Here is a 15,524-nt window from a genome sequence, read left to right on the forward strand (position 1 = left end):
TTTTTTGTTATATTTTTATCAGCTCCTTATCAGCCCTTTGTGCACCGTCTTCCCTGATTGGGTTATGACTGTGGAGTTCCTGTCTTCTCTGACGACCTCCTTCCTGTACCTGGGTGTAAGCTTATTGCCTACTCTTTTGTTTATTCTGACATAGATGATGTCATTGGGACTGTAAATTTTGAAGATTGATCTTTTTTTATTGTGGAATTCTAAATCTTTTATTTGTTTTTCAGCTAAGTTTTTTATGTTTTCTTGCCTGTGGTTTTCCAATTGTTCGGGGTCGGTACTTACAGTCCTTCCGAAAAATACTTCTATTGGTTTTCTCTTAATTGTCGAATGGATGGAATAATTGTACTTGCAGAGTGATCTGTTAAGTAGATCTTCGAAGCTATCGTGCGTCCTTTCACTTTTCACGCATCGCATTATTTCTGAAAGGGTGGAATGGAAGCGTTCAACCTGGCCGTTGACAGTACTGGTGTAAGGGGGTGTCTTGTAAATCTCTATTCCGTATTGGTTTTCGAGCATAAAGGTTATGGTTACAGAGTTTAAGGATTTTTCGTTATCAATAACGATTTTTTCTGGGATACCAAAAGAGGTTAGCAATTCTTGAAGGGGTTGTTTTATATCCTCTGTCGCCCTTGATCTAAGTACTTTCGCTTGGGCGTATTTAGAGAATTTGTCGATGGCTGTGAGGATAACCTTATTGTTTGTGTGATATATATCGATATGGACAATGTGTCCTGGGTAATTGGGAATTGGGGTTGCTTGTATGATTGGGGCAGTCGGATGTCTTTCGTACTTATTTTCATTGCATATTTTGCATTGTTTTGTGATTCTTTTTATTTTAGCAGTCATTTGCGGGAAATAGCATTTATCTAAAAGCTGTTTTTTATTTTCTATTGCATTTCGATGAGCTCTATTATGCTCCTTTATGATTTCTGTTTCTTGTTCCGCTTCGTTCAAGATATCCTTTATGAATTTGCGGGTATAGAGTACTCTGTATCTGCTAAAATGAGTTTGGTAGATTGTTTGGATTTTGCCCAGAATGCCATCTTCGGTTCTTATGCAGTTTGTTGTTGAAGGATTTAAGTATCGTTTAAGTAGGGTGGTGAGAGTTTCCTCCGTAAAATCTCTTTCGATTATGATATGACGGTGGTAGGTGGGGAAAATTATCTTAAATTGGTATGAAGGAATTTCTCCTACTGAAATAAAAATTTGGTTCTTGAATGCATTGATGGGTGCATCGGTGTAGGGAATAAGGGTTTGACCTGAACTTTCGTCGCTGTGTTGGGTGGGTGTCAATGAATTTATTTCTTGTGGTGGTCTAGAAAGTGCGTCCGCTACGACGTTTGTGTGGCCGGGCTTGTATTTGATCTCATAGTTGTACTCCTCCAAGATGGCTTTCCATCTCTTCAGTTTGCTATTGTTGTTCTTGTTGCTGAGGGCATATGTAAGAGGTTGGTGGTCTGTGAAGATTTTGACTACGGCAGGGCCGTAAAGATAGCTTCTCAAAGATTTGAGGGCCCAAATGATGGCTAACATTTCCTTCTCATTTGTTGCGTAGTTTTCCTCGGCCTTTGATAGGGTTCTAGATATGAATAGAATTGGTTTATTATCTTGTTCAAGCACTGCTCCTATTGCGTAATTGGAGGCGTCGGTAGTTAGATGGAATTCTTTACCAAAATTGGGGTATTGTAACATTACGTCGTTGGACGTAAGCGTCCTTTTTATTTTATTGAAGGCGTCTATTGCTTCGCTGTTCATGGTTATTGCTGTTTTTGCGGATAAATGTTTACTCATTCGTCCTTCCTCCCCTCTTAAGATGAGAGTAAGAGGTTTTGCTATTTTGGCGTAGTCCCTAATGAAACGTCTGTAAAACCCAGACATTCCTAGGAAAGATCTGAGGTCCTTTAGTGTTTTTGGTATAGGTACCTTTTCTATTGCTTCAATCTTTAATGGATTTGCTCTAATGCCGTCTGCAGTGACTATGAATCCTAAAAATTCTACTTCCTGCGCGAAGAATTTGCATTTGTCTAGCTGGATTTTCATATTGGCTTGCTCTAGTGTATCGAAAATTATTTGTAAGGATTTAGCATGGTCTTGTTCTGTCTTGCTGAAAATTATGATATCGTCTATGTAGACGTAACACAACTTCCCTATATGTTGCCGTAGTATATCGTCGAGGGTGCGTTGGAAAATTGATGGTGCGTTTTTCAGTCCAAAAGGGAGTCTAGTAAATTCATATTTTGCGTTGTTTATGGAAAATGCGGTTTTTTCGATATCTGATTCTTTCAGGGGTATTTGGTGGAATCCGCTTTTCAGATCGATGACGGAAAAGAACCTATTACGTCCTAGTTGCGCTAGTACTTCGTTTATTTCGGGGATGGGGTACCTGTCTGCAATAGTAACCGAGTTGAGCTTCCTGTAGTCAATTACTAGCCTGTATTGTTTATTTCCTGCAGAGTCTGGTTTCTTGTTAACGATCCAAACGGGGGAATTATAGGGGGAGTGAGATGGTCGTATAATCCCATCTTCGACAAGTTTATTGACCTGTTTTTCAACCTCATTTTTTAGAGACATTGGATAAGGGTAATATTTGGTGTAAATTGGAGAGTCGTTTGTTGTACGGATTTCGCCGACGATTCTAGTGGTGTATGTTAGTTTTTTATCGGGTTCGGCGAATAATGTGGGGAACTGTTGCACTAAATTCCCGATAATGACTTTTTGTTCTGGATTCATATGTTCAGTTTTTATTTCTATGTTGTTCACTGACTTAGAAATTTGTTGCTTAATGGGGACTTTTATTTTGTTTTCTATAAGCATGTAGTCGTTAGAGGTGTAAATAACAGCTTTCAGTTGTTTTAAGCTGTCGTTGCCAATTATGGCGTGAAAGGATTTCAGGGTTGGTAGGATAAAGAACTTTAGCTTTTTATCTCTAAGGCCAAAAAGGTTAAGTTCGGTATGATGTGATACCCTTATTTTTCCGCCTACGGAGTTTGCAAAGAACACGCTGTCATTTGGTTTAGGGTTTGTAACTAACGCGGGCTGAATGTAATTTTTGTTTGAACCAGTGTCGATAAGGAATTTAAGTATTCTGCCATCGCTTGTTTTACATTCAAAGTAAGGAAGCGATGAGGGAGTTAATCTAAAAAATGAACGTCCACGTATTCGTTTGCGTCGTCTTGGCGATACTGGTGCTCCTGTTGTTCGTAAGTGTTGTAGTAGTCCTGCCATGATTGTTCCTCGCTCTCCGGATCGTATGTGTTGGTGTCGCCTTCGTATTGGCCAGAGTCGGTTGTGGTGGAATCGAGGGTTGGGGAAATATGGTTTACACGTTGAACTTTGTTCGGGAAATTCCTAATATGTTGATGGGATTGCGTGGGCGGTGGTCGTTTCGACGTAGCATTGTTGTCGTTAGGTCTGTTGATGTAGTTAACATTCCTCGTTTTCAGCGACTGGTCTACTTCCATTGGTACCGGCGGCTTTGGCTGAGTTGGTCTTGGAGGTGGTTTATTGTTAAGAGGTCTACCAGGAGGTACACCTTGCCCATAGTAGTACTGAGGATAGGGCTGTCGGTATATGTGTTGTTGGTATATGGGTTGTTGATATGAGGTATGCTGGAACTGTGGGGGGAACTGTATCATTGGAGGGATTGGTTGAGGCATGTGGGCGAGCTGTGGGTAGAAGGGATGATTTCCGTGTTGGAACTTCCTTGCGGGAATAGAAGGTTTTTGGTGGGTGTCGAATGGGGTTGCAGGTGAACTCAGTATCTTCGGAAAGCTATATTGGTTGTTAGCATGTATAGACCTAAAGTTTTGGTTTTCTAATTTAGTGCATAAATGTAATGCTTCGGGTAAGTCTGCAGGTTCTTTCATGCCGAGAAGCCTGGAGAGGTCACCTGATAATCCTCTTACGAAGGTATCTAGTGCTTTATCGCGATATGTATTGGTGAGTACACGCATTGCTTCGTCGTTAATTTCCATACAGGAAATTTTATTGAGGATGAGAGATAGGTGCTTGTAAACTTCTGCGTAAAACTCCTGTACCGACTTCCGTCCTTGGATGAGACAGGTCATTTGGTACTCGAGGGTGCTGAGATCCCTCTTGTCGGCGTAGTGCGTTGTAAGACAACGCGAAATTGCCTTCCAATTGAGCGGGGTGTTGTATGCTTCGAGCGCGGCATCTGCACCACCGATAATTTTGTTTCTGATAATGTTCAGGATACCAAAATACCTTGGAGTACCTACACTGGGTTCGTAAATTTTTAGTACTCTTTCTACGCTCTTCTTCCAACTACTGAACTCAGTAGGGTTTCCACTGAACTCTCTTAGGGAACGGACGACGTCAGGGATTTTGTCCATGTCGGAAATGCTATTTCTGAACCTCTCGTCAATTGTCTGATCAGTTAGCAAAGGGGGTTGAGCACTGATTCTGGTCAGGACTGAAGCGTCGGTCTGAAGGATTTCGGCTAGGGTGCTTCTTACAACTTCCCTAAATTCCTCGGTCGTTGTTACGACTTGGGGAGGGGAAAGGTTTGCAGGTGCTGTTGAGGCAGCTGTTGCTCCTGTATTTAGGAGTGGAGGCCTAAGTATATTATTCTGAGCCATTTTTCTCATTCGCTTACCGACCTCGCAAGTTAGTAAAAACAAAAATTGTTTAACGATAGCAGTTCACTTTCACTTTCACTTCACTTAACTTAGTTCTATCTTTATTGGTTAACTATATATTACTCTAATTTAATTATTTCTTACATTAGTCCCACGGCGTAGAGGGTTTTTGGTCCTTTTTGCATCTTTTCTCGATAGTTATAGAAATTCTCTGCTACTCTGGTTCCCTCGATGCGCACTCTGCGTGGGTGCGTGACTTTCTTCTACTGAAGCTATTCACTTGTGGATTCCCGTTGTCGCGATGAGTTTTCCGCGAATCTGTTTGCGAGGCACTGCTTTAGGGCCTTTTGGAGCGTTAAATTCGCGGGGCACTACTTTAGGGCCTTTTAACTCGCGACTGGGCCGTTGGGCGCCAGTTAACCCGTTGTGGGTTTAAAACTTAAAAAAAATTATTTTTTTGCGGCTTATGCCGGTGTTTTTCACTTTATTACTTTTACATGAGCAAGATACAACTGAAATACAACTGAACTTCAACTGAACTTAAAACTATATTAGTATGGCTTTTTATTAATTCTTAACGACGGCCCAATTGCAGCGGCGTCGCATCGTTGTTGGTATTTTCATATGTTGCAGTGGTATCGTATCACTGCCAATGTTCCCATCCGCTGGTGACGCGCGGTTGACGTTTGTTGGATGCTCGTATAGAAATATGAAGCTAAGGTATGCGCAGTACTGGCAGTGTGAACTATGTTCCCACGGAGCGGTAGTGAGGCATCAGCATTTATTTCATATGCATGCGCTTTTGTAACTGGAGTGAAGAATGCAGGTGGCTTATGTTGTTGATATCATATCACCAGTAATGTTCCCATGATGTGAATATGCTTAGTCAGCGTTTATCGCATTCTCGTGTGCTGCGATGTGACTTAGAGAATGCAGGCAACCCACTATGTGAATGTTTGTGAAGTTTGAATGTGTGTGGTGTTAACTTCTATTATAATGGAATCAATAGCCGCGGCATTATTTATAGAGTTGGAAAGCAACGCATACGAAAATTGCCAGGCGAAAATGGAAAGGCAAATATTGCGAGATTTGTGTAATCCATTTGAGATGAGTGACGAATTGTAAGAAATTGAACTTAAAAGTGGTAAAGTTTAATGACTTATTTTCTTATTTAGGTTCAAAAAAAACTTTCGACTTAACAAGGATGCTTTCAAGTATGTGTTAGATACTTTTTCGGGGCAAATACATCGAAGGACTTCGACATCGACATGTTGTTTTTGACCTGGAAACATAAAAAACAATCATCATCAAGCTTTCTACGTTTCTTAACAAGTTTTACTTACATTTTTGTTAAAATTCTGTTATAAATTAATAAAAAACTAAAAAGAAAATATTTTTCCGCCAACTAATTTGCAACTTAGAAAAACGGAACTACGATCGAAATGCAGAATACGCAAAATCGAACGATTCGAAGTTGGGTCGAAAGAGATTGGAACACAGAATACCAAAATTGCCAAATCGAAAAAATTCCAATCCAAGTCGAAATGCAGAATAGGGCTGATTGTTTCATTTTTGGCGGAATATAACAATGGTCATTTATGATAGTATAACAGTCAAACCGGATATCTACAGTAAACTATCATTTATGAAATTTTTTGATAGTTAGAGTGTCAGCACTTGGTTAATGGTAGAGATGAGCCATAGCGGAATGATACAAGGTGGCAGCATGGTGACATACCTACAAACATAAATAAAAATTCCATGTACTTTGTTTTTGTAAATTCGATGGACAAATGTCAAAATCGTACTGCACCGGAAGTTGATGTATAAAATCAAATAAAAAAAGTTTATAATCAGCTGTTCCATGCTGCCACCTTGTATCGTTGCGCCATGAGATGAGCCAACCATATAGTTGAGCCATGTATTGATCACAATAAATATCAAGCAACGTAAAAAATAAACGTTGACCAAAAATTTATATTTAACAAAATTTTTTTAATTTTCATTCAAAAATTATTATGAAGCAACGTTTATGCGAAAAAACGTATAACTATTATGTCCCTGCTTATGAGTGGATTAATAAACATTGTGGATAAAACAAAGTGTGATATCTTATCCGCCAACTGCCTGACAGGATGTTGACGATGGCTCCTTTTTAGCCATTCGACAGGATGTTAAATATGGCGGTGCAAAGGGCCGGCTATCTTTAGCAGGTGATAGAAATAGATACAGAATCAGACCACGGTAGTCAATTAATAAATACCCTGCAAAAATTGTTGGATTACGTGTTGGATTACGCGTTTGCGGACCACCATCAGCCGATCATTGCTCGTTTTTTAACGACCGTGATCACGACACGATGACGATCGAACAGAGTTGCCAAAAGTAAAATTTTGCATACAAATAACTGATAATAAAATTTTACTATGGCAACTCTAATAAAATGCAACCGCGCACTGGTTTTATGTATACATACTATAGTATAGAGAAATATTAGTTTCTTTATTCACGCAAATGCTAAATAACATAAGAATATTCGTAGTAAAAAATATAAAAGTTGTATTGCCCGTCTTCATTTACCTTCATTTTAAATTAAATTCACTCCGCTAATTCTGTCCGACACAATTCCTCTTTAGTACTTTGGCATATGATCCTCTGTGGGTACTCCATGGAGCACTACAGTGAAAGTACTTTGGAAAGTAATCTCACGTATGTACTCTATGGAATACTCACAAACAAAGCGAGAGTGCGATCACCTACTCCTCTCCTAGGACATCGCAATGTTAATTGGAGCACATTTTTTGTATGAATGCAGATTAGTTTTGGAATACTCCTATACTCCCAAAGGAGTATTCCTTACATTATTTATGGAGTACTCGCGTTTTTTGAAGGGCATATTTAAAAAAAAAAACTAAACAACACGCCGTAGCACAGAGGTTCGTGTTTCCGCCATTACGTACAACTCGTTTTGTAGTGAGTGATTTAACCACTGCCTTCTTCAATAATTTCCGCTAGATGGGTATCTTTGCGCGCCTAGCCTAGAGAGTTATAAACATACAAGTGAAGCTAATATAAGCGTGTTAAAAATCAGTCGATCGGTTCTATTTATAATTTTAGCGTCTATGCAGAAGTTATCACACTTGTCTTATCCACAATGGTTTACAGTGTTTTGACAGGATGTTCAATTAGGCGGCGCATAGAGCCGGCTATCTTCAGCGGGTGATAGAAAGATTCTCAAGTGACCGGTTCTATATGTTATGACGTTTAATCAGAAGATATCAGTGGGCTTTAATCAGCTCTTCGATACTGCAAAAACGTCGAGATCTCAATTCGGGATTGCGTGCATTTCTAGTACTTGCATTGCTATGGTATGGAAATGTATACATACTTGGTGCAACGAAATCAAAACGCAGATATTTGTGTCAGTTTCGTTGCTCATCCTCGTTGCACTCCGTCCTACCAAATACGCCAAATTGCTATAAAAGATGTGCGAGTTTATAAAAGCATTCAGTTTCCCTTTTAATTTAGAAGTCAACGAATCACTCAAGAACAACAACTGTCGAACTTAACCGCCAAAAAAAGTTCATCAACTCGAAAGTGCTAATTATTTGACTAATTCATTTAGCAAAGCCAGGCTTGCAGCAAAGACATGGGGATTAACACCAAAGAGGTACTCGCGTCTATGCACACACAACAAGCAAAATAACCAATAATTACACATTTGTTTGTATATGTCATATCTAATTTTTTTGCGCATTAGCTACTTTCAATTTTTGGAATAATGCTGGCTATCGGTCAATATGGCGTCATAGAAGGATATCCACAGACTACTAAAGCAACTGCGCTGGTTAGACAATTTACTACAAATTTTAAATAAAATCATTCACATGGTTAATCAATACTTTTTTTTGTCTTAGCAATCTATTGCTGACGGTGAAAAAGCGAGTGCTGTTGCCTCGGCAACAAACGATGCAGAAACGGACTTAAAGACCTCGGAAACATTTGGCTTTGGCTATTATCCGGGTATTTATGGCAGTAGTTTCGGCTATAGCGGGCATGGTTTAGGTTATGGTGGTTATGGTTACGGCAGTCGTTGGGGTTATGGTGGCTATCACGGTTATGGCGGCTATGCAGGTTATGGTGGGTACGGAGGTTATGGTGGTGTCTTATATCGTCGTCCCATCTATCCAGTATGGGGCTAAGGAATAGGTGGTTATGGTAACAGTTTTATATGTGTGACGCTTAATTTTTTCTAAAATGCTTGTCTCTTAATATGGATGCATACATATGTAGAAATATTTCGCACTGCAATAAAGAAAAATATTATTAATATTAGCCGTGTTTTTTATAAATGTATATACATCTACATTTGCGGGTAAAGAAACGCTCATCTTTTAAATAATGTTTAGGAGACTCATCTAGCGGCAATTATAATAGACTCGCGGGAGTATTTGTTTTCTTTCTTATCTCAATTTTTCTAATTTTTACACTAACAACACAATTGAGATATTCTGGCGCAAATTCATAGTCAAAATAAAATAATAGCGTTTTCTTTTCTGAAATAAATTGTTGCCTAAGTAAATGGTAAAGCCTTAATAGAGTTACTCCTACCCCAGAAAATGTTCAACATTTATAGTGCATACAAAGAACATTTCAACTCACCATATTCACTCATATCACAAATCGCACAAGAAGATTCCGCATTACACATGTCAACATTAGATCAGCTCTTTTTATGGGCAATTCTTACGTCATTTCCTTTAGCTCTCGTTTTTTTCTCTCTCTCAGTCAACTGTGACGTAGCTGCGCAGAACGAAGCAATTTTGAACTCGTGAATGCGCAATCTGGGTAAGTGATTTGTGCACTCATATTAACAGAGTATATGTGGAACTTAAGAGCGAGTTGAGAGTTCCACAGAGTTGCACTGCCACACCGCCCTTTTATACAGGGTAATACTGTTTTGACACAGAAACTTAATGATCTCATTTCACCTGCTAATGAAATCGTAAATTTTTTGCTTTCACACAGAAGTAACTGCTCGATTAGTATGAAGGATGAGACAGACAATCATGGCGGAACGATACAAGGTGGGAGCACGGTGACATACCTACAAACAAAAAAATTCCATGTACTTGTAAATTCGATGGACAAATGTCAAAATCGAACTGCGCCGGTAGTTGATGTATCAAATCAAATAAAAAAGGTTATAATCAGCTGTTCGATGCGGCCACCTTGTATCGTTCCGCCATGCAGACAATGACATTTGCTTTGACAAATGACTTTTTAAGCACTGAACACACCAAAAACTAAGAAGCGGAAACGGAAGCGGAACGCTGCGAACAGAGTTGCATTGTGCTTTTGACTTCATTAGGCATTCGATTAGCTACTAATGAAATAATAATAGATTCGAGTTTTGTAGGGAAGATTGAGCTCAATAAGCGTCTTAATGTAGAAAACTGCCTTTATTATTCAATAAGCCGTCTGTATGAAAACAGTATTATACTGACGCAGTATTATACTGACGCAGTATTATAAGACGCTTACTGAGCTCAATCTTCCCTACAAAATTCGAATCTATAATTATTTCATTAGTAGCTAATCGAATGCCTAATGAAGTCAAAAGCACAATGCACCCCTGTTGGTAGCGTTCAGTTTCTTAGTTTTTGGTGTGTTCAGTGCTTAAAAATGTCATTTGTCAAAGTAAATGTTATTGTCTGCATGGCGGAACGATACAAGGTGGCCGCATCGAACAGCTGATTATAACCTTTTTTTATTTGATTTGATACATCAACTTCCGGCGCAGTACGATTTTGAGATTTGTCCATGGAATTTACAGAAACAAAGTACATGGAATTATTATTTATGGATGTAGGTATGTCACCATGCTGCCACCTTGCATCGTTCCGCCATGATTGTCTGTCATATAGCATTGTCATTTTATTCGCTTGACATTTCATCCTTCATACTAATCGAGCAGTTACTTATGTGTGAAAGCAAAAAATTAACGACTTCATTAGAAGGTGAAATGAGATCATTAAGTTTCTGTGTGAAAACAGTATAAAAGTGTAACGCTTTTGCGTTGCGAGCAGGCAACAATTTTCACAAAAGAACGAAATACCCCGTAAAGGCGTTGCCTGTATTTTAGAATAGAACAACAACCCTTGCGCGGCGTACAAAAAGCGTAACACTTTAGCCAGAAAAGAAAACGCCATAAGTTTAAAATTTAGTTGGAGCTTTTTTGACAGATAGCTCATAGAAAATTATGTCAAAAAGCTGCAACTAAATTTCATTGCGAATAAGAATCTTTTTGTGAACTCGGGCTCAGTTTTAGATATTTATCTTTGTATGTTAAATGGTGTGTTCAATTTTTACTTAATAGTTAAGAATTCAGGAGCTCAACACCGGCATAAAATTCAATTATTGTGATGATTACGTGGCGGGTTTCGAAATGATACCATCGCAATATGCCAGTAAATGTTTCTTTGTTTTCAGTTTCTCGTTTCTCTGAAACTAAAATAATAATTGAGCATTTGATTATTATAAGCCTGTGTTAAGCTCATAAATTCTTAAATATTAAGTATTTTTGTTTAAAACGAAATTCTTTTTGTATGTTTATAAAATTCGTATTGAGCTTTTTATAACATTAGACTGAATAAAAGTTAATGTTTAACTACCCGTATGCATTTACGTTACATCATTATTTTTGAAATAAAATGCAAAAATAGCAGTCTCTGGATAATCCTGAAAAATTCCAGGACTGCCATTTTCAAATCCCGAAAGCCCGGGATTGCAAAAGATCTTCGGGTTTCGATGCCTTAGTTGCAACTGAAATGTGCCTGTCCATTTTATGTTTACACCATGGTACAATAACCAGGTAAAAGCATCAGAGTTGCATTTTGCTTGTTTTTTCATTCGAAGCTACTTATAAAATGTCAAACTTTGTTTATGTTTACATTTTTTGTTTATTTACTTTTGATGTGAAAATTTATTAGGTAATTTACTTGAGCTCGCAACTACTAAAACTCGTCCAAAAATTTTGGGAGAGGTGTCAAAAGGTGCGCTTTGGACCCAGGACCATGAATCCGAAAACGGAAATTGAAAATTTTATTTCTTTCCAGATATATTTGCAAACAAAGTTGAAAATTTTCATGTGGCTTTTGTTATTTTGATGGTGTTGTGTACCCACAAAAAAAAACAGTGGGTAAAAGTGATTAACGCGGATATAGATTTGGTATCTCATGGTAATTTTTTATACAAAATCAATAATAGCCAAAGCCATAATAATTTACACGGGTCATCAATTCTTTCTCTGATTCAAAAGCTGAACTACCAGCGCTACCGTCATCAGCTCAGTGTCATCATTGCCAGTAGCGCCACCAAACTCGTGCCTGACACACAAAAGTCGTTTCACTCAATAGCGCAAGTGAAATGTACTACGCACTCACTACTAAGTACCGTCAAAAATTCGCTTGGAGTCATCTCGTCAATGAGCTACCATTGAGCTGGCACCGCATTGGCGCTGGCGCCATGCAATTTACATCACTAAAATTGCGCGAATGCCCAGGCTCATGACTTTTTTAATCCTGATGGTGAAAACGAAGCAGGGGCAAAACGTATGGTGTGTTCCTGGCGTAGCCGTCCCACTTTGTGGAGAATGAACGACTCTACAATGCTCCCTCTTATTAATCTACTCTCTTCGGTACAATATAATTTCCGTATTTGACCTCAAGCTTTTAAAATGCTTCCGAGTACTTTAAACGCTATATTTTAATTGTCTTTATGCTGTATCCCCGAAATGTGGCAGAATTGGCTCACCGAATCCAGATCAGATTAATTGCAACTTTTCATTCTTAAAATTTTATATTTTCTCATAATTAAATTATCTTTTCTCATTATCAATTCAAATTTCTCATTATCAATTTATGTATTCTCAATATGAAGTAACATTTTTCACTATCAATAAGAAGATACGCTTCTCATTATCATATTTTATTTTCTCATAATAAAGTTGGATTTCCCATTATCGATTAGCGTTTTCTCAATATAAACTTATATTTCTCAATATGAAGTTATATTTTCTCATTATGAACTGGAAAAGGTGTAGTGCGTAAACGAACTGTCAAATTGCCCATAAAAATCATTTACACAATTTGTATAAATTTACGCGCACATTTCATGGTGTAAACGCGATAAACTCAAAGGAATGCAATCTTGCAAGCATAACAGCCGTCATTGTCATGTGTAAAAATTCTCTGATACAACCATGGTTCAATTATGTACAGGTTGGCTCATCTCATCAGCTGATTTTATTTATGTCATTGCATGGTCGAAGAGATTGTCAAAAGGAGATGGTAAACTCAAAATGAAACCAACACATTGGCAACATTTTACTTACACCAAAGAGGATAAATACAACAAGAGCCGTCACTCGTTATTTTTTTGGCATTTACTCGATGTATACTGAGAGGTAGTCGCTACTTTTTTTTTGGGCGAGATGTTTATAAATGTCTTCTATACATTTTCGTGGGGTATGTGTTTATTTTTCGACTGTATTTAATTAATTAATTTAATTCTCTTTCCAAAAATCACAGTTGCACAAGGGGCCTACACGGCATGGATAAATGCGAGACAATTAAAAATGTCCCTCTCAGAAAACATTCGGCATCAATTTTCTCAATTTCCAGCGAGATACTCGCCACAAAATAACGAGTGACGGCTCTTATTGTATTTATCCTCTTTGCTTAAGGGCGAATTAATGGTGACTTATAACCATAAAGCCATAACCAGATAAAACAGCTGATCGAACCTACCTTAAAGAAATCAATGTAATCGAGTTAGCGTTATGGTATGGCACCATTAATCGATTACATTGATTTCCATAAGGTTGGTTCGATCAGCTGTTTTATCTGGTTATGGCTTTATGGTTATAAGTCACCATTAATTCGGCCTTTACACATACAAAAACTGTTAAGTTTTATGTTTCCATTTATACCATCCGCACCAACACCAATGCACAGATTTTGACAATTTGAACAGCATATTTTGTTGCTTTACAGATTAGCCAACCTGTATATAGTTGAACCATGGATACAACGAACGCTAACGCGGTTAGGCTGTTATCGCTAAGTGTTGCATACTTTTCTGCGCACTTGATTTTGTTTTACAGATTTTTGGCGATGGAATTTTTTAGCTAATACGCCAATTACACGGCTCAAGTATCCTTGTGCCAATTACCAATTTGCACAAGGATTTGACCGGTGTGTGCACTGGTTGCGCTATTTGCGAAGAGAACTGCGCTAAAATCAAAACGATTTTGATATTTACGCATGTCTGCAAATATTGCACATGCTTTTTTCTTCGTGTGTGGTGAATCTTAAACTGGAGACATTGGTGCTTTATCGGTAACCGTATCGGCAACCTTTTAACAGCTAATTCGACCAACCTTATGAGAATCAATGCAATCGATTATTGGTGCCGCTAAGGTCGTAACCGTTTCGTAGCCAACCAATTGGGTTTTGGTTTATCGTCGTAACGATAAACAGCTGATTACGTTAGGGATACGGATACAGCGATACGATATACGGCACCAATGACTCCAGCTTTACACAGTTTACCTGTGGTTCCTGACAATATAACATCAGTAATTATTGCTTAAAAATGTTAATATCGAAGGCGTAAGGACCATCTCTAGCTTGTAACAGGAATTCACACAAATTTAATAATACAAAATAATTTTTTATACAATTAGAACACGTGTTTCATTTGTTGCGCTTGTTGAAAAATGAATATTGCGCAGTGATGTAATGAGTTAAGCTGGTCTTGCAATTAAAATATGTATTTTATAAGTACAATGGAAAATAAACGCTTCGGGTGCGAGTTTTTCGACTTATACCGTGAATTACCAGTACTGTGGAAAATAAATAGTGATTTTTTATACAATTAGTGCCTTTTTATACAATTAAAACACATGTTTCATTTGTTGCGCTACTTTAAAAATGAATATTGCGCAGTGTTTTTGAGCCGTGTATGTCAAAATTTTCATTTGCACAAATTTCGTCGTTTTATATTTGCGCATAGTTTTTGTGTCATGTATTGGCCGTCTAAGCGAAAGTTGGAATTTTATTTTAAACAGATTTAACCCACAGAGCAGAGATCTGCAATAAGTAGTTGTAAACTGAACGCGACATAGGTAAAGTCACAATAAAATATGATTTTAAGTTAGTTAACACTCGAATAGAAGAACTTGACTGTTCAAAGTTGACTTCGAAGAAACCTTGTAATGTTGATCATTAAAAGAAATGGATAGGATGAGAAACGTTACAAATAACTAAGTAAAGATTACATAACTAATTTAAACAATATTTTACCCTACTAAAAATTAAAAAAAAAAATCATATTTAAATTAAATTTAAGAAAAAAGCTTTTCTAAGAACAACCTTCTATTACTTGTTAATAAAACGAACTAAAAAGTAAAAAATAAAATTAAAGAAAAAAACTTTTTTAAAAATAAGCTTTTATTATTGGTTAATAAAATTACCTAAAAAGTAAAAAATAAATTGACTGTAAAGAAATATAACACTTTATAAGTTTATTGTAACCTTTAACGATAATTAAGCTTTTTCGTCTGCGACATGATTCAGCTGCTATTGTAAATAAATAATAACAATAAATTAAATATATATCATTTAAAAATCAGCTAATTTCCTTTATTTTTCATTAAAAATGCCTTTTTCCTCCAGCTTCATCAGCAAACCAACTTTTTTCTTTTTTTGTTTTGGCTTTGTTGACGAAAATTACATGTGACATTTTTCTTCTCCCATCACTTTTGACAGAAGAAATTGAAAGAACGATTGACAGTTTATGTACGATCGGCAACAACAAAATACACAGGAGGGTTGCATTTTCCCTTCTGCTTCT

At 37.4% G+C, this 15,524-nt stretch overlaps 1 protein-coding gene and 1 long non-coding RNA gene across 3 annotated transcripts in view; one reads left to right on the forward strand and one right to left on the reverse strand.

Moving 5' to 3' along the window:
- LOC137244720 (uncharacterized) overlaps positions 1 to 15,524 on the reverse strand; it is a 58,440-nt gene that overhangs the window by 24,121 nt on the left and 18,795 nt on the right. The window lies entirely within an intron of this gene.
- On the forward strand, positions 8,133 to 8,919 carry LOC137244717 (shematrin-like protein 2). Its single transcript, XM_067774141.1, has 3 exons — positions 8,133 to 8,277; positions 8,368 to 8,454; positions 8,525 to 8,919. Exons 1-3 carry the CDS (start codon positions 8,257 to 8,259, stop codon positions 8,807 to 8,809), a joined length of 393 nt encoding a protein of 130 aa, XP_067630242.1. The 5' UTR covers positions 8,133 to 8,256; the 3' UTR covers positions 8,810 to 8,919.

Source organism: Eurosta solidaginis, chromosome 3 (genome assembly GCF_040869045.1).
Source record: "Eurosta solidaginis isolate ZX-2024a chromosome 3, ASM4086904v1, whole genome shotgun sequence".
NCBI classification, from domain to species: Eukaryota; Metazoa; Arthropoda; class Insecta; order Diptera; family Tephritidae; genus Eurosta; species Eurosta solidaginis.